Consider the following 16,365-nt stretch of genomic DNA (forward strand, 5'->3'; position numbering starts at 1 on the left):
TAGGGATAAGTAAAGTGTTGTAAGAGGCAGGAGAGCAGAATTTGGAACACTCTGTTACCAGGTATCCACAGTACCTAGAAAGTGGTACTGCTATTTGAAAATGAACTTACATTAGTTTAAATGGGTGCTGTAAACTCCAGGTTAAACATACACACACACACAAAGTATAATTGAAATGCTTTCTAAGAGAGGAGATAAAGTGTAGTCATATAAAATGCTCATTAATAGCAGAGAAAGAAGAAAAACAAGAGAAGAAACAAAGACCAAATGTCTATTGTATACAAATAAAAACTTTTAATGTGAATGATATAAATACGTCAGGGGAAAGATAAAGATTGTCATCATGGATTAAAAACAAACAAGTAAATAAAAATACCACCTAAGGCTCAACTACCATGTTACCTCCAAAGAAAAAAACACTTTAAAGACACACTATAGTAAAGGGATGAAGAAAATATACCATGCAATCATGAATGGAAAGAAAACTAGGGTTTTTACTACAGGTAAAAATACTCCAGAAAAGGGAAAATGAACAAGAACAAAGAAGGCAAAATGATGCTAAACTGTATGCACTTGGCAGAAGAATTTAAAGATAAATGAGACAAACCTGATGAAACTTATGGAAGAAATAGACAAATTCAGGGGTGCCTGGGTGGCTCAATTGGTTCAACATCTGCCTCAGGTCATGATCTCGGGGTCCTGAGGTTGAGACCTGCATGGGGATCCCAGCTCAGCAGTGTCTGTTTCCCTCTCCCCTAGCTTGTGTTCTCTCTCTCTCTCAAATAAATAAATAAAATCTTTAAAAATAAATAGACAAATCCAGCCTTGTAGCTGAAGACTTAACATGTTTTGTCAGTAACTGATAGATTAATCAAGCAAAAAATCAAAAGAGATGACATGAAGATAACATGAAGAATGTCATATAGATGATATGATCAGTTTGACAGAATTCATATCTATAAAGTATTTCATTCAATAAAAGTAGAATACACATTCTTCGAAAGCTTGCTAGAAACATCCACGAGACAGACCACATTCAGGACCATCAAACACATTTTAACAAATTTAAAAGGAAATAGAAAACATACAAGTGTGTTCTTAGACCACAATGAATTTAATCTAGAAATAAATAATGAAAACATAGTTAGAAAATCTCAAATGTTTCAAAAAATAAATAGCACACTCCTAAATGACATATGAATTAAAAATATGTCTCAAAGGAAATTGAAAGGATAATTGAAACTAAATGAAAAAAAAATGAAACAGTGAAATATGTAGGATTCTGCAAAAACAGTACTTAGAGGGATATTTATAGCATTAAATGTCTACATCAGAAAAGAAACAAAGTGCTCTAAAATTTATAAACTTTCTTCTACCTTAAGAAACTAGGGGGAAAAAATGTTAAGCCAAAGGAAGAAAGGAAGCAAAAGAAAAATATAGAATAACACTAGAGAAGAGACCAATCATCTTAAAAACAGAAAAATAGGGGAAATCAACAAATCCAAAAGCTAATTCTTTGAAAAGATGCAATAACTGATAGATTTCTATCATTTCTGGCCCTGGAAAAAAAGATGAGGGGCACATTACTCATATTAGAAATTAAGTAGAGGTCAAGATGACTGATTTCATGGGCCTGAAAAGATAATAAGAAATGTAATAAGAAATATTTCCACACCCATAATTTCATAACTTAGATAAAATGAACAAATACTTTTAAGATATAACCAAAACTCATTTGTGGATAAGTAGATCATCTAAAAAGGCCTATATCTATTAAATCAATTTTAAAACCAAAATAAAAACCTTCCAAAAGAGAAAGCACCTGGACCAGAACATTTCCAATTTCACTGGGACTTTACCAAACATTTAAGGAAAACCTATGACTTCTCCATGATCACTTTTAGAAATAGAGGCTGAGGGAACACTTACTAACTCATTCTATTAGGTCACTATGCTAATATCAAAATCAGATAAGGGCATTGGTAGAAAAGAAAATGAAAGAATAATGTCTCGGGGCGCCCGGGTTGCTCAGTGGGTTAAAGCCTCTGCCTTCAGCTTGGGTCATGGTCCCAAGGTCCTGGGATCGAGCCCCGCATTGGGCTTTCTGCAGAGAGCCGGCTTCCTCCTCTCTCTCTGCCTGCCTCTCTGCCTACTGTGATCTTTGTCTGTCAAATAAATAAAATCTCTTAAAAATAATAAAAAAAGAAGAATGTCTCTCATAAATTTTTTTTGCAAAAATCTTCAACCAATTATTAGTAAATCTCATCTAACAATCTATAAAAAGAATTATATTATGAGGTAAGATTCATTCTAAATATAGAAAGCTGGTTTAACATTTACAAATCAAGTAATATAATATACCTTAAAAAAATCATATGATCATATCACTAGATGCAGGAAAAACCTTAAACACCCAACTCCCTATATTATGTTAAAAACTCTCCTCCAACTAAAAGAGAACTTCCTAGCTTGGTAAACAAACAAACAAAAAAAAACAAACAAAGAACAACAACAACAACAAAATGAGCAAACAAACAAATCAGGCACCAAACAGGTAAGAAAAATCTATTGTTGGGACGCCTGGGTGGCTCAGTTGGTTAAGCAGCTGCCTTCGGCTCAGGTCATGATCCCAGGATCCTGGGATCAAGTCCCACATCAGGCTCCTTGCTCGGCAGGGAGCCTGCTTCTCCCTCTGCCTCTGCCTGCCTCTGTGTCTGCCTGTGCTCGCTCGCTCTCTCTCCCTCTGTCTCTGGCAAATAAATAAATAAAATCTTACAAAAAAAAAGAAAAATCTATTGTTAATCATGAGAAACTAGATTCTTTACCCTATGATTGGGTTGTTTTATACAGGTTAACTCAGCTGTTTTCTCTTTGGGGATAAAATGTTTTCCCACACTGGGTTTGTATATACACATGTCTTTTTTCCATAGAAGTTAACGTAGAAAAAACTTTTGATATGCTTTCCTCTCCAAATTGCCTTTTTTCAAATTAACTTCCTTCATTCTTGATTCTAAATGATAGACTCGTGTTACATTATTAAAGTACTTCTTTTTCCCGTAGGCTTAAGCAAGGAAACATTGTTAGACTTCTTCTAATATCTCAAACAGACTTATTTCTCCGATTCTCCAACTCTCATCTCATTTTTGCACATTTCAAAGGAGTATGGAATAAGTTTAAAAATGGGATGGTGGTTTAGATGGGATAAGTTACTGCTAGGATGGCTCTCAGTCAAAAGAAAAGACAACTAACTAATCCATGTGCTGCTTAAATATCTTGTTAGGTCAATAACCTACTGAAGTATGAGCACCATCTTTGCTAAAATAAAAGGACTGAATAAGATCATTCACATCCCTCCGCTTCCTGGATACCTCTGTGGGCTTTCCCACACCTACAGTAAGAGTCAATGGCAAATAGTAAACATTTTAGGTTTTCTGACCAATTATTCTCTAGTGCAACTACTCAATTCTGTTGTAGTAGTAGTGAAACAGTCACAGACAATACATAAATAAAGACTGTGCTTGTTCAATAAAATTTTATTTACAATCACAAGTACTGGCAGGATTTGACCCCAGGGGCTGCAGTTTGCTGACCTCAGAACTGGAAGATAAAATAAAAACACTTTAATGGGCATATAAGGTTTTTTTTAGAACCTTTTTAGAAGTGTGGACTTCTTTTTGCCTCATTTTACACTAATCCCCTCCTTGCTTTTTTTTTTTTTTAAGGGTTGTATATGCTACATACAAGGCCACTTAAAATTCCTTCAGAATAAGAGGTTATTTTCCCCCTTTTCCCAACCTATTAAGTTTTTATTTACATTTCTGAAAGATCTGATTATATATATATATATATATATATATATATATATATGCATTCATGTCTATAGAGAGTTTTCCAGTTTGACCCTTAGATAGGAATTGGATAGGTGACCAACCATCCTAGCTTACTCATGACTGAGAGTTTTCCTAGTACCTGCACATTAATACCCAAACTGACACAGTCCAGGAAAACCAGGCCAGTAGGCCACTCTGCCATTGTACCTTTGGATCTCTTAAATATTTAAATTTAATATTCCAGATTTTGCAATTTTAGGTTTTACCACAACTATGATAATATCAAATTATAACACATATACTATTTTCTATATATTTTCTATGATAAGTTCTATAACAGTAAGTTATTATTTGTGTTTTATTATCCTTAAATACTGTATAGTTTCTAAATGTTGAGGGAAAATATGTATGTACATATATGACTATATATATATAGATAATACATACATATATAGCATTATAATGCAGTTAAGAGCAAGAGTGGAAAGCATGAAGGAAGGAGGGAGAAAGAAAGGAAGGGATATCTCATACAATTTCCATTTTAATAATCAAGTAAGATTTATAGTAAAAAATATAAAATTGTTTGACCTTGAAAAATGTAAAGAAAGACTCAGGTAGAACTACTAATTATTTCTTATTACTTTTTGTTATAAGGAATTAAAGTAATATTGACAGAACAATATGAAGATATGTTATTTCTTGCTATTATTGGAACACAAATTATAAATATTAAATAGTGGTCTCATTGACTGCCTACTAAAATGCCTAGCTGAAAATCTTCACCTCTCAAATACTCTTGTGTTACCCAAAGATTAAAACATGATCAAGAAATAAATGCTAAAATGTAGCAGGAGAGTGTTTACAAAACTTGAATGGGAAAAAGTTTTAAAAATACATATTTGTTGGAGGAGGAGTCAAGATGGCGGAGAAGTAGCAGGCTGAGACTACTTCAGCTAGCTGGAGATCAGCTAGATAGCTTATCTAAAGATTGCAAACACCTGCAAATCCATCCTCAGATTGAAGAGAAGAAGAACAGCAATTCTGGAAACAGAAAAACAACCACTTTCTGAAAGGTAGGACTGGCGGAGAAGTGAATCCAAAGCAACGGGAAGATAGACCACGGGGGAGGGGCCGGCTCCCGGCAAGCAGCGGAGCAACCGCGCACAAAATCAGGACTTTTAAAAGTCTGTTCCGCTGAGGGACATCGCTCCAGAGGCTAAACCGGGGCGAAGCCCACGCGGGGTCAGCGTGGCCTCAGGTCCCGCAGGGTCACAGAAGGATCGGGGGTGTCTGAGTGTCACAGAGCTTGCGGGTATTGGAACGGGAAAGCCGGCTACAGAGACAGAGCCGACAGTAAGCTCACAGCTCGGTGTTACCTTGAACAGGTCTCAGGCTCGGTGAACTCGGAGCGCGGCCGGAGGTCAGGCAGATGGGAGTTACTGGGTGCTCTTCTCTGAGGGCACACTGAGGAGGGGGCCCTGGGCTCTCAGCTCCTCTGGGCCGGAGACCAGGAGGCCGCCATTTGTATTCCCTTCCTCTGGAACACTACGGAAAGCGCTCAGGGAATAAAAGCTCCTAAAAGCAAACCCAAGCTGATTACTCACCCCGGCCCCTGGTAAGGGCGGTGCAACTCCCCCTGGGGCAAAGACACTTGAGAATCACTACAACAGGCCCCTCCCCCAGAAGATCAACAAGAAATCCAGCCGAGACCAAGTTCACCTACCAAGGAGTATGGTTTCAATACCAAGGAGAGCAGCAGAATTACAGAGGAGGAGAAAGCAAAGCACGGAACTCATGGCTTTTTCCCTGTGATTTTTTTTAGTCTTGCAGTTAATTTAATTTTTTTCTTTTTCATTTTTTGGTTTTTTTTCTAGCCTTCTGGTAAATTTTTTTTAACTTTTACCTTTTTCTTTTTTAACGTTTTTTAACTAGTTTATCTAATATATATATTTTTCTTTTTTATATTTTTCTTATTTGCTTTCTTTTTATTAATTCTTTTCTTTTTCTTTCTTTTTTCTTTTATTTTTCTTTCTTCCTTTTTGAACCTCTTTTTATCCCCTTTCTCCCCCCTCACGATTTGGGATCTCTTCTAATTTGGTTAAAGCATATTTTCCTGAGGTTGTTGCAACCCTTTTAGTACTTTACTTGCTCCTTCATATACTCTTATCTGGACAAAAACACAAGGCGGAAAAACTCACCACAAAAAAAAGAACAAGAGGCAGTACCGAAGGCTAGGGACCTAATCAATACAGACATTGGTAATATGTCAGATCTAGAGTTCGGAGTGACAATTCTCAAGGTTCTAGCCGGGCTCGAAAAAGGCATGGAAGATATTAGAGACTCCCTCTCGAGAGATATAAAAGCCCTTTCTGAAGAAATAAAAGAACTAAAATCTAACCAAGTTGAAATCAAAAAAGCTATTAATGAGGTGCAATCAAAAATGGAGGCTCTCACTGCTAGGATAAATGAGGCAGAAGAAAGAATTAGTGATATAGAAGACCAAATGACAGAGAATAAAGAAGCTGAGCAAAAGAGGGACAAACAGCTACTGGACCACAAGGGGAGAATTCGAGAGATAAGTGACACCATAAGACGAAACAACATTAGAATAATTGGGATTCCAGAAGAAGAAGAAAGAGAGAGGGGAGCAGAAGGTATACTGGAGAGAATTATTGGGGAGAATTTCCCCAATATGGCAAAGGGAATGAGCATCAAAATTCAGGAGGTTCAGAGAACGCCCCTCAAAATCAATAAGAATAGGCCCACACCCCGTCACCTAATAGTAAAATTTACAAGTTTCAGTGACAAAGAGAAAATCCTGAAAGCAGCCCGGGAAAAGAAGTCTGTAACATACAATGGTAAAAATATTAGATTGGCAGCTAACTTATCCGCAGAGACCTGGCAGGCCAGAAAGAGCTGGCATGATATTTTCAGAGCACTAAACGAGAAAAACATGCAGCCAAGAATACTATATCCAGCTAGGCTATCCTTGAAAATAGAAGGAGAGATTAAAAGCTTCCAGGACAAACAAAAACTGAAAGAATTTGCAAACACCAAACCAGCTCTACAGGAAATCTTGAAAGGGGTCCTCTAAGAGAGAGCCTACAAGTGGTAGATCAGAAATGAACAGAGACCATATACAGTAATAGTCACCTTACAGGCAATACAATGGCCCTAAATTCATATCTCTCAATAGTTACCCTGAATGTTAATGGGCTAAATGTAAGCCTTTCTCAAGAAACAAGAAAGGTCTCAGGTACACAACCTAACCCTACACCTAAAGGAGCTGGAGAAAGAACAAGAAAGAAACCCTAAGCCCAGCAGGAGAAGAGAAATCATAAAGATCAGAGCAGAAATCATTGAAATAGAAACCAAAAATCCAATAGAACAAATCAACAAAACTAGGAGCTGTTTCTTTGAAAGAATTAATAAAATTGATTAACCCCTGGCCAGACTTATCAAAAAGAAAAGAGAAAGGACCCAAATAAATAAAATCATGAATGAAAGATGAGCGATCACAACTAACACCAAAGAAATACAAACTATTATAAGAACATACTATGAGAAACTCTATGCCAATAAATTTGACAATCTGGAAGAAATGGATGCATTCCTAGAAACATATAAACTACCACAACTGAACCAGGAAGAAATAGAAAGCCTGAACAGACCCATAACCAGTAAGGAGATTGAAACAGTCATTAAAAATCTCCAAACAAACAAAAGCCCAGGGCCAGACGGCTTCCCGGGGGAATTCTACCAAACATTTAAAGAAGAACTAATTCCTATTCTCCTGAAACTGATCCAAAAAATAGAAATGGAAGGAAAACTTCCAAACTCATTTTATGAGGCCAGCATCACCTTGATCCCAAAACCAGACAAGGATCCCATCAAAAAAGAGAGCTATAGACCAATATCCTTGATGAACACAGATGCGAAAATACTCAACAAAATACTAGCCAATAGGATTCAACAGTACATTAAAAGGATTATTCACCACGACCAAGTGGGATTTATTCCAGGGCTGCAAGGTTGGTTCAACATCCGCAAATCAGTCAATGTGATACAACACATCAATAAAAGAAAGAACAAGAACCATATAATACTCTCAGTAGATGCTGAAAAAGCATTTGACAAAGTACAGCATCCCTTCCTGATCAAAACTCTTCAAAGTGTGGGGATAGAGGGCACATACCTCAATATCATCAAAGCCATCTATGAAAAACCCACCGCAAATATCATTCTCAATGGAGAAAAACTGAAAGCTTTTCTGTTAAGGTCAGGAACACGGCAGGGATGTCCATTATCACCACTGCTATTCAACATAGTACTAGAAGTCCTAGCCTCAGCAATCAGACAACAAAAGGAAATTAAAGGCATCCAAATAGGCAAAGAAGAACTCAAATAATCACTCTTTCCAGATGATATGATACTATATGTGGAAAACCCAAAAGTCTCCACTCCAAAACTGCTAGAACTTGTAGAGGAATTCAGTAAAGTGTCAGGATATAAAATCAATGCACAGAAATCAGTTGCATTTCTCTACACCAACAGCAAGACAGAAGAAAGAGAAATTAAGGAGTCAATCCCATTTACAATTGCACCCAAAACCATAAGATACCTAGGCATAAACCTAACCAAAGAGGCACAGAATCTATACTCAGAAAACTATAAAGTACTCATGAAAGAAATTGAGGAAGACACAAAGAAATGGAAAAATGTTCCATGCTCCTGGACTGGAAGAATAAATATTGTGAAAATGTCTATGCTACCTAAAGCAATCTACACATTTAATGCAATTCCTATCAAAGTACCATCCATCTTTTTCAAAGAAATGGAACAAATAATGCTAAAATTTATATGGAACCAGAAAAGACCTCGAATAGCCAAAGGGATATTGAAAAAGAAAGCCAACGTTGGTGGCATCACAATTCCGGACTTCAAGCTCTATTACAAAGCTGTCATCATCAAGACAGCATGGTACTGGCACAAAAACGACACATAGATCAATGGAACAGAATAGAGAGCCCAGAAATAGACCCTCAACTCTATGGTCAACTAATCTTCGACAAAGCAGGAAAGAATGTCCAATGGAAAAAAGACAGCCTCTTCAATAAATGGTGTTGGGAAAATTGGACAGCCACATGCAGAAAAATGAAATTGGACCATTTCCTTACACCACACACAAAAATAGACTCAAAATGGATGAAGGACCTCAATATGCGAAAGGAATCCATCAAAATCCTTGAGGAGAACACAGGCAGCAACCTATTCAACCTCTGCCGCAGCAACATCTTCCTAGGAACATCGCCAAAGGCAAGGGAAGCAAGGGAAAAAATGAACTATTGGGATTTCATCAAGATCAAAAGCTTTTGCACAGCAAAGGAAACAGTTAACAAAATCAAAAGACAACGGACAGAATGGGAGAAGATATTTGCAAATGTCATATCAGATAAAGGACTAGTGTCCAGAATCTATAAAGAACTTAGCAAACTCAACACCCAAAGAACAAATAATCCAATCAAGAAATGGGCAGAGGACATGAACAGACATTTCTGCAAAGAAGACATCCAGATGGCCAACAGACACATGAAAATGTGCTCCATATCACTCGGCATCAGGGAAATACAAATCAAAACGACAAGGAGATATCACCTCACACCAGTCAGAATGGCTAAAATTAACAAGTCAGGAAATGACAGATGCTGGCAAGGATGCGGAGAAAGGGGTACCCTCCTACACTGTTGGTGGGAATGCATGCTGGTGCAGCCATCTGGAAAACAGCATGGAGGTTCCTCAAAATGTTGAAAATAGAACTGCCCTATGACCCAGCAATTGCACTATTGGGTATTTACCCTAAAGATACAAACATAGTGATCCAAAGAGGCACGTGCACCCGAATGTTTATAGCAGCAATGTCCACAATAGCCAAACTATGGAAAGAACCTCGATGTCCATCAACAGATGAATGGATCAAGAAGATGCGGTATATATACACAATGGAATACTATGCAGCCATCAAAAGAAATGAAATCTTGCCATTTGCGACAACATGGATGGAACTAGAGCGTATCATGCTTAGCGAAATAAGTCAAGCAGAGAAAGACAACTATCATATGATCTCCCTGATATGAGGAAGTGGTGATGCAACATGTGGGCTTAAGTGGGTAGGAGAAGAATCAATGAAACAAGATGGGATTGGGAGGGAGACAAACTATAAGTGACTCTTAATCTCACAAAACAAACTGAGGGTTGCTGGGGGGAGGGGGTTTGGGAGAAGGGGGTAGGATTATGGATATTGGGGAGGGTATGTGCTTTGGTGAGTGCTGTGAAGTGTGTAAACCTGGTGATTCACCGACCTGTACCCCTGGGGATAAAAATATATGTTTATAAAAAAATTAAAAATTAAAAATTAAAAAAATACATATTTGTTGCTACGTGGTTGTCCTTTTGTCATATTCAATTAATTCCAATTTTATATAGTAGTATAACTTCAATCAGCAATAGATCTAACAGGTGTCTTAACAGAGAATAGATAGAAATAATGTATACAATTAAATCTGGTGAGAAATAAGTGGCCAAGGAAATGGACTGAATAAGGAGACACTATTCCAGGTGACATCATCAGAGGGCTGCCTGAAGCCTCCAAGCCTGGCTTGTAGTTAACTTCTTGGAGGATTAAGTCATGGTTGGCTTTGTAAGGCCCATGGACTCTTTTAATTATGGGCAATAGGGTTTTTAGAAAGCAAATTAGGCAGAAAAATCAAATTAAAAATTTAAGCTTCCTTAATTGTGTCTTTTGTTTTTTCACTCCACAGGCGCCCAGGGGGTTCCCACCTGCCCCCCCCCCCCCCGCAAAACACCAAGGGACGCAGGGCACAAGCACACGCACAGCCCGACGGGGCCGCCGGGTAGCCCCCCTCCCCACGGCCGCGCAAAGACCATGGCGTGGCGCAGCAACCCTGGCCCCCGGGGGGTTCGGTGGGTGGTGGAGTCTGGGGGAGAATGGAACCCTCCTCCCCACGGGCCGACCTCCCCACCAGAGGCGGATGGGCGACCCCCAAAGGGTCTTTAAACCTCCGCGCTGGGACGCGCTAGGTACCTGGACAGGGGGTGGGGGAACAGGCGAGGCAGGAGAGGGGACACGAGGCCATCCCGCCTTGAAGCCAATCCCGTCCGAGGCCAACCCCGCGGGGCACGGAAACCCCGACGCTGCTGGCCTGTGACAGAGGAGGCCCCCTGCCCTGCCAGGCAGACACCCGACACCGCCCTCTCCCAACCCCCCCCCCCCCGCCCCCCGCCAGAGCCTCCGGGGGCGAACTGTACCCTCTCCCTTACCAAGCACCCCAAAGCTCGCTTTTACCCACAACCTCGTCCCTCCCCGCACACGCGAACCCAGGCCCCTCTCGCCACAGGAGGCGAGGGGGCTGCAGCGGGAAGCGGGGCACGGGCAGGCAGGGCGCGCGAAGCGGGTGGCGAGAGCACGGGCAGGGAAGGCGAGGAGCCGAACCTGGGCCCGAGGCCTGGGCGTGGAGCCGGAGGGGAGAGACACGGAGCGGGGAACGGCAAGGTCAGAGCAGACGCCCGACAGGACCGAGAGAGAACCGTCCAGGGCGGGCGGCCGGAGGCGGCGCCCCACGAGCGCCCCGCGTGAGCCGAGGCTCTGAGGACCCCAGGGGTGGGGGGCCGGCCCGAACCACCCCCGGAAGGCGCCACGGGGGCCCGCCGCCGCGCCGAGCGTCCGCAGATGCGCCGAGGGCACCGTGCGGGCGCGGTGACCGGGAAGGACCCGCGCCGAGGGCGAAGGCGGCGGCGGCGGCGGCGCGCGCGCGTGCCCCTCTGCAAGCCCTCGACCCGCCCTCTGCGGAGAAGGCGCGGCGCGGGAGGACTGAGACCTGGGACAAGGCAGGTGCGCCAAAGGGGCGGGGCGGGGGGACGCGGCGCCAGCCCTGGGCGGGCAAGACGGGCAGGGGAGCCCAGAGGGGAGATGGGGGGCGGGAAAGGCGCTGCGCCATCCCCCCCCACCCTTCCTCCGGGCGACCCGCCGCCGTTCTGCCGCCGAGGCCGCATCGCGGGGCTCCCACTCGCCTCTGGGCGCTCCTTCCCCCTGACTTCTTGGAGGATTAAGTCGTGGTTGGCTTTGTAAGTCCCATGGACTCTTTTAATTATGGGCAATAGGTTTTTTAGAAAGCAAACTCAGCAGGAAAATAAAATTAAAAATTTAAGCTTCCTTAATTGGGTCTTTTCTAATTAAGAAAAGAATAATTGGATTTCTAGAGTCGAATAGTCTTGGTTTTGAATAAACTTGAAGTAAATCAGCATGTTTTGCCACATGGACTGCTGAGGGAGTATATGAGCCTCTCTGCAGGTGCTAGTTCACACTCCTAGGAGCTTGGACAACCTTCAACCAAACCCACAAGTTCTTATACTATCAGCTGTTATGGCGGCCTGAGCTTTGACCATGGTGGCCTGGATTCTGGTTCTGGTTGTGCTTGTAGAAGCCCCCGTGGTCTGATCTGTGGCTTAGGCTCTAGTTATGGAGGTCTTGGTCCTGACTTTGGTCTAGGAGATGTGGATTTCACTTCTATTGAAAAATCTATTGATGCTTCTGCACTGCAGAAACAGAAAGCTTGACTCCTAGATCCTTTACTCCAAAGCTTTCATAACCCCGTTGGGACATTCCACAAGAACTAGGAGTGACAACAGCAGCACCAGCAAGACTGTGGAATCCATGGTTGAAACCAATCATGGGCTCATCTCTGAACCATTCAGCTACTCATATATCATCATTGCTTCCATTTCTGTAGTAATTTTTCAATAAAGCTTTTAGTGACATCACAAATTCTCCTCTTCTCTCCCCACTTCCAACTGATTAAAAATAAAGAACATATACAATCAGGAAGATAAACTTCCTTTTTGGAGTGGGATTTTGTCCCCTTATGGTGGCTTCCTTATCCGTGACCCACTTAGGTGATTGAGCGAATGTATTCCAAGGAATATTTCTACTTGCTTATCTGATGGTACTTATTTTTTAAAAAGAGCTACAAGTTATGAATATTAACATTTTTTTGTCTTCAGAGAAAAGTCACAGTAATATTGACTTTCTTCCAAATGCATCTTAGGCTTTAGGGGCTTTTTTCACATTCCCTCCAGTGTAAAATAAGGGCAAATGGGAAAATTGTGGCACTAAAAGAATTCAATTTTTGATATGTTCTTAACAGATTCAAGGAAGCTTTCTTCCAGGAATTTTATCTCTAGTAAATTAGTTTGAAGTTTAAAGAGTAGGAAAGAGGAGAGCACCTCAAATTTGGATGAAGACCTGCTATCCTTGCAACGCCAGAGAAAGAAAGTTTGACTTTTCCAAAGTGGGCATGAATGAACTTCTGGTGAAAATCAGAAACCTATTGCTTCTAAGAGTACCAAATACACTATCATGGTGATGGAGATCTGTGAATATAACTGAATCAAATGAAGGTACATTCACTCAATAAGACGTATTGAACACAGAATTTATGTGCTAGGCATTCAAGCAATAAAAAGATAAACTTATATAGAATTAATAGGCCTTATCTGTGCTTACAGATAAGTTGTAGAGGCTGACCTGTCTTTAGATATCTACAGCAAAATATGATATAGTCAATGGTAGAAGAGAGATAGAGACAAAGTTTAAAATGGGTGTTTAAAGGGATCTATAGATAGTTTTCTCCTAAAAACAAAATGATAATATCATTCATGGAGCAAGCACCAAATCTCCCTAATACATAAATTCAGGATTTTTCAGCATCCGGGTACTCTTGCTTGAAGATCTAATAAAAAAAATTTATACTGAAGGTGAATATGTAGTAAACATAATTAAAACCTACTAGTACTAATTGGAAAATATTGACTGATCCAATCCACCAAAGCAAACTTAGTTTTTAGTCAAAGTGAGGCCCCCTATTTTTGTAAGAGAAAGCAGATTACTAAGGTGTTCTTTTATATGTCATTTGGTATAGCTGTTATATAGAGAGTACCTATGACTTGTCATACTTAAATGTCTTTGAACATCAATTCAATAGAATGAACTAACTCTCAACAGGAAGCCTGGATATCAGCTTCCATCATCAGGACTATCACAATGACCTTGGATGTGACAGCTTGTGAAAACAAGGTAAGGCAAATGTGGATATAATGCTGCCATCCAATTTGTTGTGGAAGATGCTGGACACTTGGTTTCTACTAAGTTTTCAGACCTAAAATTATTGGCACAATGATCCAACAGTAAGATTTAACTTCTCAAATGTTTAATTTGATCAAATCTATTTCCAGCTTATATAAGGCAGAGAAGATAAATTGGAGGCTTACCAATTTGTTGGCATAAGATTTAAGATCTGTCTGTGTCTGTGCAGCTGTTCAATAGCAATTCAAAATTATTCTATAAATATAGGATATTTTGCCACAGTCATTATTTCTCCTTTCACTCTCAAGACACTCATTTTTCATCTGAAATCTCTTTAGTGTATTTCACACTGGGAGAGATCTCTATAATCATTTTCTGATAAATGTGTTTAATGTGGCATTACAATATGGTCTTAACTTTAGTCATTTACCTTAATAATTTTTCTTTGTTTTCTGATATTTCAAATGAAGGCAACTGCTTCTTTTCCTGAGGATATCATTTATTTCCATTATTAAATCAGTGAAAAACAAATACAGATTTAGCTTGAGAGGGAGAGGTTGCTGGATTTTTCTGGCTTGGTGTTTTCTGAAGATAGAAAAAAAAAATCAGTCAACTCCTGTCACTTATCCTATCAAATGTCGTATTTTCATAGGTAAGGAATAGAGTTTGGTCATGCCATTAAAGATCTTTGGTTCCTATAACTAAATAACATTTGAAAGTGTTCTATTCTCACATAGGTCAGTACCTTTGCAGCCCAAGGAAGGTGTTACAAAGTTACAAAGAAAAAGCATTATCAGTTTACTTAGAATGAGAAAAAAAAATGTGACATTCCTAGTATAATGTAGTGTATTTTTGTGACCTACAATTTCATGTCGTTTTGATTTATGTCTGAGTGACAGGACAACCTTTGGAATTTACAACAGAAGTTTCCATTAGTGATTTGTAAAGACTATAACTTATCCCAAGTGAAAACAGATTTTCTTCTTTACTACCCATTATCATAGTATTATTTAACATGTATTTCAAAGGAAACGTCCTAAGAGTGAAAGAAAGAAAAAAAATCTACTTTGGGTCCAGCAACTGAACATAAAACAATACTTCTACAAAGAAATATATAGTCTTCATTTTACAATGGATATTTTCATTTTAATAATTTTTCACTTAGAAAAAAAACAAGACAAATATTTTTTCTATGTATTTTATAATACTTTAATATTAATATTTTGCTGCTCATTAACAGTAAAATTGGTCTTGTGTAAAGCTATCACATTTTATCCTTGAAACTATTTTTATCTCTTATTTGACTATTGAGGTTTTTCATTTTTGTTTTTTAGTGCTCTATCTCAGGTGGACACATCTCTTTCAAATCCAAATGAACAAAAACTAGCCATTAATCACTCTCACATGATGTGGCTACGTTATATGGACAAAAGGTGATATCCTTAATCCTGAGTTATATATGGTTACATGTATTTGAAAGGACTTATGAGAATGAAAAATTCAGCTTATCAACTATTTCCAGTTTAGGATGAGAAATAATGAAATAATATTTGGATAAAAGAAACTTGGGATATGTTGTGTTATGACATATCGAACCACATTTTGGTTTTAAAATGGTAGTTTGCTAAGGTGGAGTCAGAGAGTTGCACTGGTTGTTGTAGCCATGAGAGCTAGTATCAGTTTACTTATAATTTCTTCATTAGTTCTATAAACAGTGTTTAATTTCCTACTTGCTGTTCAGGATTAAAACATCTGAGAAATTTATCTTTGTTAAAATAATTGAGAATCTCCTAAAAACTCAACTGTATATTCAAAATCATGTAAGTTAAGGGGCTCCTGGATGGCTCAGTTGGTTGAGTGGCCTACTCTTGATTTTGGCTCAGATCATGATCTCAGGGTCTGGGGATTGAGCCCTGGGTCAGGCTCCACACTCTGTGGAGACTCTGCTTGGAGATTCTCTCTCTTTCCCGTCACTGAAGATAGTTTTTAAAGCCAAAAATATTATAAAAGTTATTATAATTAAAATGCTAAAAATCAGCATTTACCTCTTTTTAAAAATGTTTTCTGAACAGAGGCACTTTCTTCAGTCTTTATCTTGATAAACAAATTTCCTTTTTGAAAAATATTGATTTAACAGCTGTAAATTGAACAAATATCTGTGAATTTAGTTGGAGATGGAATTATCCACTTGGGAGATGACAGAAAGGAGAAAATTTTTAATTATAAAAGGAATGCCATCAAATGTAAATAATATAATATACCTGGTTTAGGGTTTGGAATGTACAAAATTTAAAGAGATAGGCATTTTTTCCCATAAAAGCTAAACAATAGGTTCAAGGACATTCTAAATAAGAAGCTAAGTAAACCAAGGTATTT

At 39.3% G+C, this 16,365-nt stretch overlaps 1 protein-coding gene across 1 annotated transcript in view; it reads left to right on the forward strand.

Moving 5' to 3' along the window:
* LOC123393060 (translation initiation factor IF-2-like) overlaps positions 1–16,365 on the forward strand; it is a 74,427-nt gene that overhangs the window by 14,666 nt on the left and 43,396 nt on the right. The window contains exons 2-4 of the mRNA XM_045083680.1: positions 10,649–11,052; positions 11,135–11,739; positions 13,909–13,980. Of these exons, the coding sequence (XP_044939615.1) occupies positions 10,649–11,052; positions 11,135–11,739; positions 13,909–13,973 (1,074 nt within the window). The 3' untranslated portion in view covers positions 13,974–13,980. The remainder of the gene's footprint in view (positions 1–10,648; positions 11,053–11,134; positions 11,740–13,908; positions 13,981–16,365) is intronic.

This window comes from Mustela putorius, unplaced genomic scaffold, assembly GCF_011764305.1.
Source record: "Mustela putorius furo isolate JIRA1106 unplaced genomic scaffold, ASM1176430v1.1 tig00000731_pilon_pilon_pilon, whole genome shotgun sequence".
Classification (NCBI taxonomy): domain Eukaryota; kingdom Metazoa; phylum Chordata; class Mammalia; order Carnivora; family Mustelidae; genus Mustela; species Mustela putorius.